Raw genomic sequence first — 19,126 nt, 5'->3', positions numbered from 1 at the left:
ATTTAAAAAATTACACTACTTGAAATAAAAAAAAAACGGAAAAAAAACATAAAGTTAAAAAAAGGATGATGATCTAGAGTCCATATTTTTTTCCGAATTTTTTGGCGATGCATTTGCGCAAGGATGAACGCGTCGCCTTGGAGGTGGTCGATCGGTTTGGACAAAAACTCAATGTTTTTTTCCATTTGCCTCGCCTCTTGCATTCCGTTAAAATCGGGCGACACAGTTGTCAAAATCGCTCGAAGTTTGCTCGAAATATTCACTGCTCGAAAAATGCTTGCTTGATTTGAAGCTCGGTTTTAAATGAGCCGCTTCGCTCGATCCAATTTGTAAACGAGCCAAACACGAACAAAAATTAGCTCGGTCGAATAACTTGTACAACATATTATTCTTCTTGAATTCAATATATCTTCGGAAGCATCAAGTTTCAATTCAAACCCAAAACTTACGGTTGGACTTTGAACACCGCTTTTTTAATTCTGCTTCTTCTTATTTAAAACCCTTTTCTTACAAATCTTTTTATATAATATATGTGTGATCTTGATTGATTTCTTGTTTGATTGAGGAAGATGAGGTTGCTGAAAGTGGCTACATGCAATCTGAACCAATGGGCAATGGACTTTGATTGCAATTTGAAGAATATTAAAGAATCAATAGTTAGGGCTAAAGAAGCTGGGGCTGTTATTCGGCTTGGTCCGGAGCTTGAAATCACTGGTTATGGCTCTGAAGATCATTTCTTGGAACTTGACACTGTTGCTCACGCGTAAGATCTCTTTACTTCCATTCAATTTCATACAGTTATGTTTCTTCATAAGATCACAATTGAATTGAATTGGACTGAGTCATATATAGTTTGATCAAAGGACACTCTAATTGGGGGAGGACATTAAGAATATAGACATTTTATTTTTTTAACCCAATTTTGTTTTTCCAAAATATAATATATTAGGCTATGGGTAGTAGTAGTAGGGGTGCAAACGAGCCGAGCTACTCGTACTCGAGCTCGGCTCGAAAGAAAGCTCGAACGAGACGAGCTTAACCGAGCTCAAGCTTGAGCCCAAGCCTAAAAACAAGCTTATTTAGTAAACGAGCCCGAGCCCGAGCTTCGCTTATCGAGCTCGAGCCGGCTCGCGAGCCTAAATGAGCTTTCTGTTTATATATTTTTATTAATATATTAAACATATATTTATATAATAATAATTACCATTTATATAAATATAAAAAAATAACTAAATTATATGTATAATAATAATTATAAGTAATACAAATTAATTAACAAATACTAAACGAGCCGAGCTCGAGCTTGAAAATTACCTTCGAGCCGAGCTCGTTTGCACGCCTAGGTAGTAGTAGTTTAACTAGAAATTGTAAAAGTTGCTGTCACGTCGTCTAACTACAGCGTTAAAAAGTGTGTAGTGGTTTAACTAAATAATTAAATAAAAGAATAAAAATGAAGTGATTGGTGGTAGCTAGTGAACCCCATCTCCCATACCACCTTCATGCCCGTTAAAGCCTTGGCGGAGAGCTTTTTGGTGTTCCCATAACGGTGTTTAGCGCCTAATGAGGCTTATGTGTACGTGGGCGTTAACCCACTACATGTAGTATTAGCCCCCACTAAAATAACAACCGATTAGAAAACACCACATAAGCTAAGCTGGCTAAGCAAGCTAGAATTTAGCCGGCACAAAAATCTTGAAATGTACAATGGGTCCATGAAATACGCCCGCTAAGATTTAGCCGGCGTTTTTCTGAAACGCTAAACTTTAGCAGGCATTTACGTATGTATTGTTTTGATTGGTGGTTTTTGTGGACCCGTGGTACTCTTCAAGGTTTTCTCGCCAGCGAAATTCTAGCCTTCTTAGCCGGCTGAGCTTATGTGTCATTTTCTGATCGGTTGTTTTTGGATATGTTTATTTTTTAGTGGGCTAAAAGTCAATGTTTGTTTTGGCCAAAAAATAAGTGGGTCAAAATGTTTACTTTGGTGATTTTTTTTACCACTAATTAAACTGCAATTTTGCAGTCATTTTGTTAAAACACAATTAAAAAGGTTGGGAGCTTGTGGAGTGGGATCACTCCAGCGGTTGGGAGGACCGTGCAATATCCCCCCCCCCCCCCACACACACACACACAATTAAAAAGGTTGTGATTTACGGTTTTACATAATTCTCTGCTGCAGGTGGGAGTGCTTAAAGGAATTATTGCTTGGTGATTGGACAGATGACATATTATGTAGTTTTGGTATGCCTGTTATCAAAGGGTCCGAGCGTTACAACTGTCAAGTCGTATGCCTTAACAGAAAGATAATAATGATACGCCCAAAAATGTGGCTCGCAAACGATGGAAACTACAGAGAACTTAGGTGGTTTACAGCATGGAAACAAAATGATCAACTCGAAGAATTTCATCTTCCTAGTGACATTTCCGAAGCTTTGCAGCAGAAAACAGTCCCTTTTGGCTATGGGTTCATGCAATTTCTCGACACGTAAGCTCAAACGTCGAAGAACTTTAACCTTTAGAGTTAATTACTGTTTTCGTCCCTGTGGTTTGTCAAAAATCACTATTTCAGTCCATTAGTTTAAAAATTGCGATTTGAGTCCTTGTGGTTTCACTTTCGTATCCATTTCAGTCCCTGTGGTTTCACTTTCGTAACCATTTCAATCCATTATTTTGTTAAGTACATGGACTGAAATGGTTACGAGTTGGACTGAAATGGTTACGAAAGTGAAACCACAGGGACTGAAATCGCAATTTTTAAACTAATGGACTGAAATAGTGATTTTTGACAAACTACAGGGACGAAAACAGTAATTAACTCTTAACTTTAAGTGTTTGTGGATGTATTCAACTATTCATGATTATGATATAGATGTTTCTTGTGATTCTTCAGGGCGGTTGCAGCGGAAGTTTGTGAAGAGCTGTTCACTCCGATTCCTCCGCACGCTGAGCTTGCGTTAAATGGCGTTGAGGTGTTCATGAATGCAAGTGGAAGTCATCACCAGCTAAGAAAACTTGACCTTCGTATGCGTGCGTTTATAGGCGCTACGCATACTCGTGGTGGAGTGTATATGTATAGTAATCATCAGGGATGTGATGGTGGCCGCCTTTATTATGGTAAGTGGTCTCCGTTATGTCCATTTAAACTTTAGAGTAAATGCCATTTACGTCCCTGAGGTTTCGCCAGTTTTGCGACTTTCGTCCAGAGGTTTGTTTTTCCCCATCTGGATCCAAAAGGTTTGAAATTTTATCATTTTCATCCGGCTCGTTAACTCCATCCATTTTTCTCCGTTAAGTCAGGGGTATTTCCGTCTTTTTTGCTTATTTAAACAGCAATTTGGTCTTTTTCACTTTATGTAAAAAGACAGTATACCCATGAAAAAGACCGAACTGTCCTTTAAGTTAACAAAACATACGGGAATACCTCTGACTTAACGGAGAAAAATGGATGGAGTTAACGAGCCGGATGAAAATGGTAAGATTTCAAACCTTTTGGATCCAGATGGGCAAAAACAAAACTTTGGACGAAAGTCGCAAAACTGGCGAAACCTCAGGGACGAAAATGGAATTTTACCCTATACTTTATTTTCAAGATCTTTATTTAAAATGTCTTAGATATCTACTGCAGATGGTTGTGCATGTGTTGTCGTTAATGGAGATGTAGTCGCGCAAGGGTCGCAGTTCTCCTTAAAGGATGTAGAGGTTGTAGTCGCACAAATAGATCTAGACGCCGTAAGTTTTATCAATTACGTTACCTTTTATATATGTAATATTTAAAAAAAAATATTGTTCATTTTTCGGACGATTTATGGAAGGTTGCTAGTCTTAGGGGATCGATAAGCAGTTTCCAAGAGCAAGCAAGTCGTAAACAACACGTTTCCTCTGTATACGTGCCTTACAAGCTTTGCAAGCCTTTTAACCTCCAGATGTCTCTTTCAAGCCCATTGAAGGTAAGTTATTTGCAGTAATTCAATGGCAGTTAGTCGGTTAGTGTTATTTTTGTTAACCGCTATAGTGACGTGACAGATTAGTTATCATTCTCCTGAGGAAGAAATAGCGTTTGGACCCGGTTGCTGGCTCTGGGATTACTTAAGAAGAAGTGGAGCTTCCGGTTTTCTACTTCCGCTTTCGGGTGGGGCCGATAGCTCTTCGGTAGCCGGTATTGTCGGTTGCATGTGTCAGCTTGTAGTAAAAGGTTAGAACTTTTTTTATTTATTTTCACAAAAAAGATTTGTGTAGTACAATTAGAGGTGCAAACGAGCCGAGCTACTCGAACTCGGCTCGAAAAAAAGCTCGAACGAGCCGAGCTTAAACGAGCTCGAGCTCGAGCCCGAGCCTTAAAAAACAAGCTCGTTTAGTAAACGAGCCCGAGCCCGAGCTTCGCTTATCGAGCTCGAGCCGGCTCGCGAGCCTAAACGAGCTTTCTGTTTATATATTTTTTATTAATATATTAAACATAAATTTATATAATAATAATTACCATTTATATAAATATAAAAAATTAACTTAATTATATGTATAACAATAATTATAAATTATAATCAATATATATTAATTAATAAATACTAAACGAGTCGAGCCCGAGCCGAGCTTGAAAAATTACCTTCGAGCCGAGCTCGAGCTTTAGAAATAAAGCTCGAACCGAGCCGAGCTCGAGCTCGAGCTTTCATATGTTAAACAAGTTCGAGCTCGAGCCTGGTCGAGCTCGGGCTTGGCTCGGCTCGTTTGCAATTTGTACAATGATTAAGATATCATAATGATAAACGCTATATTGGATATGTTCGTTCAGAGATTGCAAATGGAGATGAACAAGTTAAGTCAGATGCTATAAGAATCGGAAACTATACCGATGGGCAGTTTCCTACAGACAGCAAAGAATTCGCAAAACGCGTTTTCTACACCGTTTTCATGGGATCCGAAAACAGGTACTTTCTTGAAAACAATATGCACCTGTTTTTCCGCTTTTTGAGTTTCGATTATTTGTATACGGGTTTGAGATTATGTTTCTTTACTGTTATGTTAAAAAGTTCCGATGCCACGCGGTCACGAGCGAAGATGCTTGCAGACGAGATTGGATCATGGCATCTTGATGTTTCCATAGACACTGTGGTTTCTGCCTTTTTATCTCTGTTTCAAACACTTACTGGAAAACGACCTCGTTACAAGGTAAAACACACTTAAAAGAAATATATATATGTGTGTGTGTGTGTGTGTATAGGCTTTGGATCAAGACACCCCCCCCCCCCCCCGAGTTGTGAGAACTTAGAGAACTCCGACTTCCGGCGCGAGTTTTGCCACCATTTTTTTGCATAAACATAGATGAACATGTTATAAACACCCTAAAAAAAAAAAAATTCCCGAGCGGTGTTTTTAGCCTTTTTACAGCACTACTGTAAGGGTTTTTTTACGGTGGTGTAAATCAACAAAAACTTTTTTTTTTTTGGAAAAGTTGATTTTTTTAGGATTTTTGGTTTAAAAAAAAATTCAAAAAGCCTTCGTTTTGGCCGAGTTCTCTAAGTTCTTACAACTCATAGGAGTTTTTGTTAGATTATAAACTTAATTATATATGTTTATTATGTATTTTAGGATGTTTTAGTTTATTACGCAATTAATTATCGAACCGAGATGACGAATTGGTGGCACCGTTTCATATAGCGGTTATTCCCGCCAATTCCTACAACCGTCATTCTCATAGGTATATATATGTATTAACCGACAAACATTTCTGGTTACTAAGACAATTTCATTTCCTTTTGAATTGTCCAAAACTGTTTCTCCTTTCGTTTCCATATTCCACTCTGTTTTGTGTGTGTAATCATAATACAATGAAAACCAATTCATCGAACACCGGTAATGCTTCCGCTGATATGCAACCGGATGTCCAACAGTTTTCATGATACCCTGACCCCAGGTATATATAGAAAAAGTGTACATTACGGCTTAACGTACTTCACGTACGACAACGTGCGTGATTTGTTCTATAACATGCGTGATTAATGTTTTCAATATGCGTGATTAATGTGTTTCAACATGCGTGATTTTGGATTTTTGAGTTATAACGTGCGTGATTTTAAAATGAACGTGCGTAATCACCTGTCGTACGTGATGTACGTTAAGCCGTAATGTACGTTAACGGCTAACCTTCCTCTCTCTCTCTCTCTATATATATATATGTATATTGCAAAATCTTGTTTTCAGTCATTATTTATTTGTATATGTTCTTACAGGTTGATGGGGGATCGAACATTGAAAATCTAGGGCTGCAAAACGTTCAAGCACGAATACGGATGGTTCTAGCGTTTATGTTAGCATCATTATTGCCATGGGTTCATAACAAACCGGGATTCTATTTAGTGCTAGGCAGCTCCAACGTTGATGAAGGATTGCGTGGTTACCTAACAAAGGTATTTTGATAGCTCGTTTATCGCATTTACGCTTAATTATTAATTAACCTTCTTTCTTTCAGTATGACTGCAGTTCTGCTGACATAAATCCAATCGGAAGTATCAGCAAGCAGGATCTTCGAATATTTTTAAGATGGGCCGCTACCCATCTCGGTTTTTCATCGTTAGCGGAGATCGAAGCTGCTCCCCCGACTGCTGAGCTGGAGCCCATTCGATCAAATTACAGTCAGCTGGATGAAGTCGACATGGGAATGACATACGATGAACTTTCAGTATATGGAAGGCTCAGGAAGATCTTCCGATGCGGGCCCGTGTCTATGTTCAAGGTTTGTCGTAGATAGATATCGATGCTATTGCGTGATTATTGGCGACTTGGTTCGGTTTGTAGCTCACGGGTGCGAATGTTTTTTTTTTACAGAATCTTTGTTTCGGATGGGGTTCGAAACTAAGTCCGTCAGAGGTAGCTGATAAAGTGAAGTACTTTTTTAAATATTATTCCATTAACCGACACAAGATGACCGTAATAACGCCCTCTTATCATGCTGAGGTATCGCATTTTCTTATTTTTCTAACGAAATGTTTCTTTCTTCGGACATGCACTAATGGCTTTTACGATGACAGAGTTATTCACCGGAAGATAATAGGTTTGATCTGAGGCAGTTTCTGTATAATTCAAGATGGCCGTACCAATTTCGCAAAATCGATCAACTTGTGGATGAGCTTAGTGTCGGTAAAGATGCGCCTGCGTCATCAAATGGTGTGGGAGTCGTAGCAGCTGGTTCAGCCGATCCCAAAGCTGGTCTTTAATTTACGTTATAATCATCAACCCGCGTATACTTGTCGTTCGCAGACTGTACTTTTGTTTAGTTTTTCCTAACTTAATTAGGTTTATGAATAAAAAAAGGGTAGTTGCACGGTACCCCTGACCGCGGAAGGGATCTCCCTTCCCAGTTCACCACCCGACAAGGATCCCTGGCGGCAAATACCCATAGCCATCAAAGAGGGGTAAGAAACATGTTTCGAACCCGAGACCTCGAGTGTCCTCGGTCCGGCTTTAGAGCGGGTGTCGGTGGCCACCAAAGTGGCACTAATGGGAATTGAACTTGGGTCTCCATTGGAGAACCCAAGTCACTCCACCACTAGGCCACTTGTGGTGGTTAGGTTTATGAATAAGGTCAAAAGGAACCCGGAATAAGCATCTGTTACATAATCTAAACATATCGCAAACTTACATACGTAAGGCTAACAAATCGTGTCTTAACAGGTTTAACAGGTTTCTGACGGCGCGCACAACATAAGTTTCAAACATGATTACGACCCACCCGTTTAACTACTTTCTACCTCATGTTTATAAAACAGTTTTATGTTTTATGTACAAACATGAATAAATGATAGATCCTAACATTGTAATTTTAATTATTTTAAAAATTAAAAAAAGTCAAAGGGTGTATTTTTCAGTCAAACAGGTACCCAATTTCCAGCAGTGCGTCAAAACCATTACAACAGTCTCAAACATTTTTTGGGCGTTTTGACGCATGTGTTTATGAGGGTGGTCAATTTACAAACACGAATCAAACTGGAATTAATCAACGAAACATGATTAGAGTAGATAAGAAATAAATCGCGATTGCGGTTGCAATTGATGCTAAAGTTATCTTCAATGGCATTTTCCCTCTATCTTTCCGCAAAACCATGCCTTCATATATCACCCAACTATTCACCACCACAAATCCAGATATGAAAATCTGCACAAAAAACTCTTCTAATCTCCCATATAGAAGCACATGTATAACTCCTTTCGCAAACGCCCATAAGCTAACCAATGACGCTACTGAAATCGGTAAAAACAACAATGATTCAACCCCGAACTCAACCACCCCTTGTTCGTACAGTCTGTTTTGTTCTTCATCCACTACTTTGCTTGTTACATTGAACCCGAATGTTGATAAACCAAAGCATTTAAGTGACCGTTCGAGCAATGCGAAAGGGTAGCTCGACAGCCCCCACATCAACCACATTCTTTGGTGGTTCCACCACCTTATCGTTGATCGTCTTCCGAATACAACAAAATCAAGAAAATCTTTTCCGTATGCTCCAAGAAACAGAAACACGTACAAGAAAAAACCATCTTCCGAGACCTGTAATATTAGCGAGTTAATTGCCCGGATGGTCCCTGTGGTTTCACGTTTTTTCACGTTTAGTCCCCACCTTTTGGAAATAGCAGGTATGCTCCCTATGGTTTGTCATTTTGTTACTCACTATCCGAGTAACAAAATGACAAACCATAGGGAGCATACCTGCTATTTCCAAACTAACTGACATCTACTCAGGAACTATCCGAGTAACAAAATAACAAACCATAGGGAGCATACCTGCTATTTTCAAAAGGTGGGGACTAAACGTGAAAAAATGTGAAACCACATGGACCATCCGGGCAATTAACTCTTAATCATAAGTTACATAATATTAAAAATATTAGCTTGTACCATTTCCAAAAAAAATCAAATATTAATTTATTTTATTGAATATAAAATTTGTACCTTTGTGAATATTGGAACCGAGTTTATGAGCGAAAGTTGAGGCAAGAATGCGTAGATGATTATTGGAATGGACCAAAAAGAACGAAGTGTGTAGTGTGTGTAACATAAAGCTTGGAGTGGATTCATGGATCGAACACCATATATTAAGGGACAATATTTGTTAAAGAATATCTCGAGGAATCCCATATACCATCTTTTGATTTGGGTGAGTCCATCATTCAAGTTTGAAGGTGAACCTCCAAGAAATGCGGCTCGTTTCGGGTTGCATAGAACCGACTTCCATCCTTCACAATGAAGTTGAAAGCTCGTGTATATGTCCTCCGTTATGGTGCCGTATCGAAATCCAATCTACAAAAAAAAGTTATTTTAGTTTAGTGATGAATCATGGGACACTACAAACCATTGAACGTTTAGTGAAAGAAAAATCTGTCAGTGGTCCGTCGGTAAAAGTAGGAGCCTCGTTAATCTGTCGTAATTTGTATAGTAAAGTTTTCAACAGGCAACGATGTCAAAGCAGAAAAAAGATCTTAACTGGAATTTCATCTTCGTAATTTTATAAAAGAGTTAAATGCCATTTTAGTCCCTGTGGTTTGGGTTATTTTGTCAGTTTGGTCCAAATGTTTCATTTTTCACCTGTAGGTCAAAAAGCTTTCACTATTGTCATTTTCATCCATTTTTTCTGTTAACGACAAGGCCAATTCGGTCATTTTATATGGCCGAATTCCCTTTTAGTTAACAGAATCACATATAAAATGATCGAATTGGCCTTTTCGTTAACAGAGAAAATGGATGAAGTTAACCTAGTGAACTAAAATGGCAACAGTGAAACTTTTTTAGACACACAGGTGAAAAATGAAACCTTTGAACTAAACTGGTAAAATGACCAAAACCACAGGGACTAAAATGGCATTTAACTCTTTATAAAATTTATATCCAGACTTTTCAGAGATTGTCAGTGATTTATTATTTGTGACAAATGTTTAGTTAGTAAGGATTATTGACGAAGAGCGTTTTGAATTCGACTCTTTCTAATTTTCTAATAAGGTTAGGCTAAACGTACCCACGTATGTTAAACGCACCTCCCTATGTTAATAGTAGCAAGAAAATACGACTAATTTAGTAGTTACGTTTAGCCAACTTGTTTTTCACTAATTTTTTTTATGTGACAAGTGGATGAAAATTAGTTCTTTAGTGGTAAAAACCATTTCTTTTGGGAAAAGAATTAACCTTTGAACCCCATTTGGTGTGATCCTCGTAGTTGCAGCTTGCTACTTCATGTGCCAAAACTAAAACATCTTTACTGTTTATCGGGTTCGATTTGGTTTGAATACTCTCTGTAGTGACACCACATGGCGAGTCGTCGCTAATGGAATCTCGTTTGAAAAATCCACCAGTACCCATAAACACAGCGCCTAACAACCCATCCATACCCAGACTTAAAATTTGAGTCTCGGGCATGAACTCGGAAGCATAAATGTCATTTTTGTTGATGCCATTAAATCTTTGGGGAAACTGAACAAATCCGAGCTTCGGATCAGCGTTTGGATCCATGAAGTAACACAATGCGCGGAGTGGTGTTTCAGGATCATTCGAGTACATGTCACAATCCAGGACGAGGACTAATTTTCCATTCGTCAGCAAACCCGACACCCGAAGCTATATTAAGTGAACCAAAGGAGAAAGTAATCGTTATGTTACATAAGAATTTACAAACTACAATCTATCAAAGAACAAGTTTTTAAGTCTTATTCTATAGAGTTTCAATTTAGGGATGAGCATTTAGTACCGGTATCGAACCGGTGAATTTGATACCGGTACACTTGTTCGGTACCGTGCTCATCCCTATTTCAATTACACCGCTTACACTATAAACAATATACATCTTTAACCTATCTGACTTATTAATAATATTTTATGTATCACTTAATTTGATTTTTCTCTAAGAACTTGCGGTTGTTTTTATTTTAAAAAAAATAAAAACATAATTTTTTTGTCAACAATTCAAAGTAGCTTTTTCTAAAAACGAAGTTTCATTAAAAATTAAGTACTTTTTTTGGTATCGTACACTATACGGAGTAAAGTACTTTTTGGTATCATAGATTATACCGAGTACCTGCACATAGGATCAATATCATATCAAACTAATACCAACATAATAGCATTAGTACTAGTACATGTATCCATTTTTATGGTTTCCGGTTTCGATAAAATTTTATTTTAATTTAATTTTTATCTAATAATTTGCGTTCATTAACTTTTCAAAAAAATCCTTAATACAAATTGATGTTTAAATTTATCAACCAAGCTGATACCGCTCAAACAACATCGACACCGAAACAATACGTTACTTCATTGTTTTATTGTTCGATGCGAGTCGGTTTTGGTATTTTTGCACTACCAATACCAAAGCAGTAAGTAACTTTGTTGCTTTGTGTATATATGAATTTTTGAAGCAACGCACAAACGAATTACACTAGTTAACTTAATCACTAAAAGCGAAACAAAAATAGCTTTCACAATATATTCTTTGGCGGGAAAAGACTTATATCCATCATAAATAATTCTCTACATGCATCTTGCAGAATTTAAACTTTCCATCTTATGGATAGAAAAAACGCACTTTACCACCACACCATGTCCATCAAAGACTTGTAAGAAATGTAATATATATGATATAGAAATTACCATGACGTTTAGTGCACCGGCCTTAAGAAATGTAATATATATGATATAGAAATTACCATGACGTTTAGTGCACCGGCCTTAAAATTATGGGGTTTGAGGTTGTTTTTCTCTCGAGAAACATAGATGAGATTTGGCATGACATCACCTGCTACATCTTTGTCGGCATTGTTGTCTAACAGAATCTGTATTTCAGATGATGTTTTTTAATGAATGTATTTAATTAGTTGTTTCAAAACAATAAGATGGAACCTGGATAACGGTGGGATGTTGTCGACTTGTGAAATCAGGGGTCCATTTTCTGAAAGCATCCTGGAATTCTGGTTCCATAACTCGATCCAAAGACAGGCCACCACTCTGCACCACCGCCTCCACCCTTGACTTCATGTCTTCATACATTGACTGCAAAAAATGTCACAGTAAATAACTACTTTTCAAGGCTAGAATACTGTAGAGATGTATATAAATAGCATAAAGAATTGTTTTAGGGAAAAACACATGTCTAACGATCATTTAACTCAAACTATACATTCACATTTAGCTCACTAAAAATAAACATATCTATAAAAAAGTCAAATAAGTTAAATTAGCTAGAAAAAAAATTTAAAAATAATAAAAATCGTTGAGAAGTACTGTGAGATCCACAAAACAACCAATTAATACGTGTTTTCTATTATAATGTGAGAGTTTTAAAGTTTTTTCGTTTTCCAACTTTCACACTAAAAAAAAAAAACTTACACAGTTACAAGAAACATATTAGGTTCATGATCTCACTACTAATGACGTATATGGTATATTTTAAAAAATATGAAGAAAAACTAAGTATTTGTGAAGACATATTTAAAAAGGATTTAAAATTTTCAGATGTTGCAAATATGATATAGGAATATTTCCATAACTAATCATACAAATCTTGTCAAATATCATAGATATCCAAACTAAATTCTTAGTATTATATATATATATATATATATATATATATATAGGGGGCTGCTAGAATGAGAACCACCCCGAGTTGTAAGAACCGCGAGAACTACACCCCACGGAGCGCCGTTCGCCGCGATTTTTTTTTACAAGTAGATGTGTGCATTATAAACACGGCCGTAAAAAATCACGACGAACGGCGCTCCGTGGGGTGTACTTTTTTACACCTCAAGTTTGGTGTTTTTTAATTTTTTTTCTTTTTTCTTTTTTTTTTCACCAAACTTGAGGTGTAAAAAAGTACACCCCACGGAGCGCCGTTCGCCGTGATTTTTTACGGCCGTGTTTATAATGCACACATCTACTTGTAAAAAAAAAATTCGCGGTGAACGGCGCTCCGTGGGGTGTAGTTCTCGCGGTTCTTACAACTCGAGGTGGTTCTCATTCTAGCGGCTCCCTATATATATATATATATATATGTGTGTGTGTGTGTGTATGTGTTATGAAAGGTCTCAAATACATATATATATTTAGATGCTTGTTTTTGTATAAATTGTCTTAACGTACGCTGCGTACGCAATGCAGTATCAATATGCGATTTTTTTAACATGCGATTTTTTAACATGTGAATTTAATTTTTTTTAACATGCGAACTTTTTTTTCCAACATGCGATATTTGGTTTTCCACAATATGCGATTTTCATTTTTGGTACACATAACGTGCGATTTTGCCATCACGTACACAGCGTACGTTAAGGCATATTGTACAATATACTTATCTATCTAGTATAATAAAAGAAACCAACTTTTGAACACGTGTCATTCATTGAAGGTATCCTCAAATCTATACTTATCTTATATTAACCAAATAAATAATAAATTAATATTAAATTATATCATACTTTATCCTCAAATCTAAATTGTTAATTTAATATATTTTTAAAATAAATACCCCTCTTTCCTACTTATCTTATATTAAATATATAAATAATAAATTAATATTAAATGTTATCCTGATTTAATAAAAATATAACTTTTTTATTATTTGGTATACAAAATTATATTTATTCAACACGTGTAAAACGCAGGGTTATTAAAATTTAACTTTTTTATTATTTACTATATAAAGTTACATTTATATAACTCGTGTAATACACGAATTTTTTAAAGATATAACTTTTTATCATCTGCTATGTAAAATTAGATTTATTCAACACGTGTAATAAATGGGGTTTTTAAGGATATAATTTTTTTTATTATTTGGTAGATTTTTGAACCCGATTATACACGGGTTTTTTAAAAATACGACGTTTTTAGTATTTAGTATACAAAATTACATTTATTTGATCTGTGTAATACACATGGTTTTTAAAGATATAACTTTTTTTTATTTGATATATAAAGTTACATTTATTTAACTCGTACAATATATGAGTTTCATAAATACATATCTTTTTATTATTTAATATATAAAATTACATTTATTCAACATGTTTAATACACAGGGTTCTAACCTAGTTCTATATATTTAAACCAAATTCTAAATATCTTATATGTCACTATAAAATTTCATAATTTTATATATATATTTTTTACAAATATTTTTAAAAATATAGTTCATAACCGTTTAACCCTCAATTTTCTCAAGAAAATAGGATATTTAAAAAGGATATCAATTGAGTCCATTTGAAAAGTAATACAAATAGTTAATAATAATTGCTGTAAAAAATCGAGTGAATTGGAAAAAAAACAGTAAGAAAATGTTGTAAAAGAAGGTAAAAAGGTAAAAAAAATATCAGTTTAAAATGGGTCAAAAGAAAATTTTAAGAACACTAAGGGTAATATGGTCATATTAGGTTTTTTTTTATAAAAAAATATGTTAAAATTGGTATATATATATATATATATATATATATATAATATTTATTTATTTTAGAGGATATATATGTGTGTGTGTGACAAGTTTTGTAGGAATATATGCAATATTTAGAGTTTGGTTTAGAAATATATGATATTTTGTAAGTTTGCAAATATAAAGGTGTTATAAAAATATAAATATATTTTTTACTATGTTAGAAATTCGTGTATTACTCGGGGCTGGTTCACTGAAATACTAAATATTTATTAACAAGCTAAAAAATATTAAGTAAATATTAAAAAAGATTATGATAAATTGTGGAGAAACGATCCGGAAAGAATTTCATTCACTTTCTTATTTATTAGGTATAACTTGGGTTCACTGGAAAAATAGCGGGAAAATTTTAAAATGGTTATAAGAATCTTGGGCACACATAATTATCCTCCAACCAGCTAGTTATTTATTAGGTATAACTTAGTGTCGAATATGAGTAAAAAATTATATTATTCTGATTATAATATAAAATCTAAACATAAAATTATTTCAACTTTAGGGCGACTTTCAATCGATTTGTCTTCTCATTTTATATTGCTTTTACTTAATTTCAACCCTTTGACCTGCTAGAGATGAAACATAACTCAAATTGACTTGTAATTAAGAAAATGCATACAAGTTGTCACATCTACAAAACATATATGAACATACGAATAAAGCTAATATAATTCGAAATGAATAAAAAATAATTAGTTGAATATTTTCGACTGTAATGATATGATAAAAAATATAATAGGCCATTCAACAAATCATAAGAAATATTAGAGCTTTGAATTTATAATTATATGATTGAATGTCTTTTTAATTAAAACCTAAATGACTATAAAATCGCTTTCAGCTTGTAGAACTCATAAAATACGAATGAATAGTTGATAAAAAGCCAAAATTTTAAATTAAAAATTGATAAAAAAAAACAAAATAGAAAATAATGTAGATAAAACTCCAAACGATTAATCAATTCAGTTATATGAAATAGTAGAGTTGAATACAATGTAAACCATTCTGATGGTACAATATTTATCTATTATAAATGTTTATTTTTCAAAATTGATAAGTAATATCAGAAATTATAATTATTCATAGTTAACTAGTATTAAGTCCCACCGTATTGCGGTAGGGGTGTAAAATTATTTCAAATAGTACCTGTGTCATACCATTGCCAACAACCAACACGTATTAATGTGAAGAAATTAGATCGTAACGTAAAACTTAGAAAATAATAACTAAGTCGACTTAGTACCCGTTCTTTGCGACCAAGCTGTTATGTTAAACGGGAAAAACGACCTAAAAACGTTGAACCATACACATATGTTGCGTCGTATTAACTCGCAAATTTAGAACGAAGTGTTAAATGAAACATAATAACGTTAAACCATACACGCACGTTGCACCGTGTTAACTAGCAAAATTTAGAATGAAACGTAAAACAAAAAAAATGTTAAATATGATAAGTATATGGGAACAAAGTTGATAGTAAAAAGTGAGAATAAATTGCAAAAGATGAAAACTTTTGGGTTAATAATGAAAAATCAAATAAATTTTAGATTAAAAATGTAATATTAAGTTTTTTTTTTTTTTTTAAAAACACCCCTAAGCTTTGTGTACAACACCCCAATGCATATACATGTTAGAAATTTATAACATGTAAATTTCATATTAAATTTATTTCGTTAATAATATAATTACGATTCATAATTAAATTTGTACTGAACTAATCATATTTTTTTTAGTTTTAATATCATAGAAGAGTAAAAGAGAAAAAAAATATAATTATGAATCGTAATTAAATTGGGAGTTTTCCTATGTGGGGCAGCGGTGGTGGAGAGGCTACAGTGGTGGTGGTGCTGTGGTGTTGGTGGAGGTGGGGTGGGGTGGTGATGATGGTGGTTGTTTTGTTGAGAGAGAGAGAGAGAGAGATGTGAGTGAATGCAATATGTTTTAAGTAGAAGGGTAATTTGGTTATTTAACAAAAGTTAACATAATAATTCTAACAGTGTTAGAAATTTGGAATCAAATGGTTAAAAAAGTGGCTATAGGGACTTAGGGCGTTAGAGCATTCACATCCAAGCAATCAAATTATGTGTGTAGAGTTTTTATAATATAAAGAGTATAAGAAGTGGTTGTGAGTAGAGGAGAGAGAAAATGTTACTGTTCATCTGTATATTTGGGGGGACACTGTTCACCCCCTATAATTTTTTAATATATTTTGAAAGTGATTGTGAGTGGAGGAGAGAGAAAAGGAAATAATAAAGGTATAAAAAATATTATTTAATTGAAAAGGAGAGAGAAAATGTAGTGTTTTTTAGTGTAATTTAGGGTGAAAATATGATGGAATGGATGTGAATGCTCTTATATATGTAGTTTTCATCTAGAACTTTTTGGGTATATACGTTTCGACCCCAGTTCTATAGAAATTTTTTGGTATATACATTTTCGACTCTCCGTCTTTATTGTCAAGCTTCGCCACTGCAAACAGAGATACGTGTTTCCAAATAATTTCACTTATATATATATATGAGAGAACATATTTGCTGGCGCTGTCATAAGATTATTAATACATTTAATTAATATTATCTCTTTGAATTTGTAATCAAGAGTGTCCAAATTTTCTTATCTAGTGCATGTTAATATTTTACTATCATTTCCAACCTTTTGCTCCATCAATTATGCATTTGCTCTAAGGCTATAGGGTGTGGGGATTATGGTTGGGACATGATTTGCCACTTAGGAACATGAATAGAAGGCTACACTACCCCCCTTAATTGATCCACCATAGTTTGCATGGATTAAACCATGGCAACCATGGTCCTCCTTTCCTTTTTTCAACAAATCATTTCCTTTTTCTTTAGACAAAGATAATAAATAAGGGGGCTAATGGTTTGGGTCATGACCACACCCTTAGGGTAGTGGTTTTGGATGGTGGACTAAAGGCGAGTTACATGGCACTAACATGGAGGGTCAGTAGCCTAACCAATCCACCTTTTGCTCCATCACTTTTATATGATTTGATTTTTTTTTTTTCAAAAAAAAATCAAATCAAAAGCATTCAATGCAACAGTTTTTTTAGATCCATTAACACTTATTAATAACCCTAAATTAAAATCAATACTGATGCAACTTTAATTTATTCAAGACATGTGTTCCAAAATGAATGAGTTACCTTAATATGATCTGTTTCAGGATACGATGAAGGTTGACTCCCAAAATAAACCTCAGGTGCCCTATCCACAACACCATACTTCTTGCAATATGGTATCCACTGCTTTGCAAACTTGGCACACTCCATGAACGCATACAGAGTCATCTTCGATCCTCCATCATCAGAAACATACACGGACAACTTCTCTGCGGGGTACTCATACGCCATAACCGATAACGCCGTATTCACAACGCCAATCGGGGGCTCCTTCGTTGGATCAGCCGTGCAAATCAACACGTCTATCGGCGGATACTTGCTCTCGGATGCAACGTGTTTTAGATTCTCTGGGAAGACTTTGCGTTCCACTGGATTCCAGTGAAAGCATTGGTTGGTTAACCATAAGAAAGCGAATACGAAATCCGCTAGAAAAAGGGCGATGGCGATCGTGGATGGAGAGTAGATTAGGTTATGACAGTGGCGGAGGAGAAGAATGGAAAGCGCAACGGCGTAGACGAGTGAGAACATACGGTTGAGCCATGTTTTGGACAATGGTTTGCTAGAGTGAAGGAGTGGGGTTGGCATGGTTTAGTGGAAATGACCGAATGAATGGACTATGGAGAGAGGCTTGGAATACCAAGTAATCTATATGTTATATGTATATCATCTATTCCAAAAAAAGATATATAGAAATGTCCATAACTGTAGTATTATCGTGCTACTAGCAGAACCATTCGATCATATCTATCTCCACTAGGCATAATACCTATACACCAATTCAATGACGGACTATAGAACCGTGTATAGCAAGTGGGGGTTGGGTCTAAATGTAGAACTCCCTTTAAAAGTCAAGTTGAGCCTTGAAAAAAAAAACATGTTTTTAGGGGAAAAAATAGTATGGGTATAGTAGGGGAGTGAACAAAGTCATGGCCGTGTGAGGACCTAGTTTATCTGGGTGTTTGGAATTTCTTATTTTCATCAACTTATAACTTATTAACTTTTTGAAAAGTTAAAAAGGACTTATAATTTATTTGGGATTGATTATGTTATGATATGATGGAGAAGTTAATAAGTCACAATTTCTGACTTATTAACTTTTTAGAGAAGTCAAAAAATACTTATTATAAAGGAATCCCAAACACCCTCTATGTAGGTCGGGTTCACATGAAACCCATTACCTTTAGAAACTTTAGTATAGACGGTATATAAAGTTTTTGAGTGAACCCATAAAAATTATATCGAAGTGAACCCATGGGCACAGCTTAAGTAGGGCGCGGAGGGGGGGGGGGCTGATCCCCCGAACTTTTCGCTCAGTAGTGGAGAGTATGTAGTTTTCGTATAGAAACTTTTGGGTATATACGTTTTCGACCCCTCGGTTTTATATAAATTTTTATGTCTAGTGACTTTCACCCCCAGGTCGGAAATCTTAAGCTATGCCACTAAGTGAACCCATATATAAACTATTAAGTGTATTGTTGTGGTAATGTAAACCTCTTGTTCCCTAGTTCTGTTGAGAGGTCACGATTTCTATTAGTGC

At 35.1% G+C, this 19,126-nt stretch overlaps 2 protein-coding genes across 4 annotated transcripts; one reads left to right on the top strand and one right to left on the bottom strand.

Annotated features, from left to right (window-relative positions):
* The first annotated feature begins 374 nt into the window (after positions 1 to 374).
* Positions 375 to 7,628, top strand: LOC110864444 (glutamine-dependent NAD(+) synthetase). 2 transcript variants are annotated; one of them, XR_004859956.1, is made up of 14 exons: positions 375 to 450; positions 570 to 763; positions 2,177 to 2,482; positions 2,888 to 3,111; positions 3,623 to 3,726; positions 3,810 to 3,944; positions 4,021 to 4,189; positions 4,784 to 4,919; positions 5,022 to 5,160; positions 6,222 to 6,398; positions 6,461 to 6,724; positions 6,817 to 6,945; positions 7,020 to 7,284; positions 7,560 to 7,628. XR_004859956.1 is itself a non-coding variant. In XM_035974339.1 (13 exons), the coding sequence occupies exons 2-13, from the start codon at positions 570 to 572 to the stop codon at positions 7,203 to 7,205; spliced, it is 2,163 nt and encodes a 720-aa protein (XP_035830232.1). In that variant the 5' UTR covers positions 375 to 450; the 3' UTR covers positions 7,206 to 7,317. The 2 variants fall into 2 exon arrangements, 1 of the variants encoding a protein (XP_035830232.1); XM_035974339.1 differs by lacking the exon at positions 7,560 to 7,628 and having other exon boundaries at positions 7,020 to 7,317.
* A 164-nt stretch (positions 7,629 to 7,792) lies between these two features.
* LOC110864443 (cellulose synthase-like protein G3) lies at positions 7,793 to 18,280 on the bottom strand. Of its 2 annotated transcripts, XM_035974338.1 has the most exons (7): positions 17,614 to 18,280; positions 11,873 to 12,022; positions 11,680 to 11,805; positions 10,166 to 10,594; positions 8,939 to 9,286; positions 8,771 to 8,793; positions 8,298 to 8,536 (listed from the first exon to the last, which is right to left on the bottom strand). In XM_035974338.1, exons 1-7 carry the CDS (start codon positions 18,172 to 18,174, stop codon positions 8,437 to 8,439), a joined length of 1,737 nt encoding a protein of 578 aa, XP_035830231.1. In that variant the 5' UTR covers positions 18,175 to 18,280; the 3' UTR covers positions 8,298 to 8,436. The 2 variants fall into 2 exon arrangements, with proteins under 2 accessions (XP_021969208.1, XP_035830231.1); XM_022113516.2 differs by lacking the exon at positions 8,771 to 8,793 and having other exon boundaries at positions 7,793 to 8,536.
* Positions 18,281 to 19,126: the final 846 nt, after the last annotated feature.

The sequence above is a fragment of the Helianthus annuus genome, chromosome 6 (assembly GCF_002127325.2).
Source record: "Helianthus annuus cultivar XRQ/B chromosome 6, HanXRQr2.0-SUNRISE, whole genome shotgun sequence".
NCBI lineage: Eukaryota > Viridiplantae > Streptophyta > Magnoliopsida > Asterales > Asteraceae > Helianthus > Helianthus annuus.
The sequence above is the reverse complement of the archived record's forward strand: the minus strand, read 5'-3'. Positions and strand labels throughout refer to the sequence as shown.

Coding starts and splice junctions, on each gene's coding strand:
- LOC110864444 (XM_035974339.1), top strand. CDS start 570: ATGAGGTTGCTGAAAGTGGCTACATGCAATCTGAACCAATGGGCAATG. Junction 4,190..4,783: donor GTGTCAGCTTGTAGTAAAAG/GTTAGAACTTTT, acceptor ATGTTCGTTCAG/AGATTGCAAATGGAGATGAA. Junction 6,946..7,019: donor CGCCCTCTTATCATGCTGAG/GTATCGCATTTT, acceptor TTACGATGACAG/AGTTATTCACCGGAAGATAA.
- LOC110864443 (XM_022113516.2), bottom strand. CDS start 18,174: ATGCCAACCCCACTCCTTCACTCTAGCAAACCATTGTCCAAAACATGG. Junction 9,287..10,165: donor ACACCAAATGGGGTTCAAAG/GTTAATTCTTTT, acceptor TTTTTTTTGTAG/ATTGGATTTCGATACGGCAC. Junction 8,537..8,938: donor CGGTTCCAATATTCACAAAG/GTACAAATTTTA, acceptor CTAATATTACAG/GTCTCGGAAGATGGTTTTTT.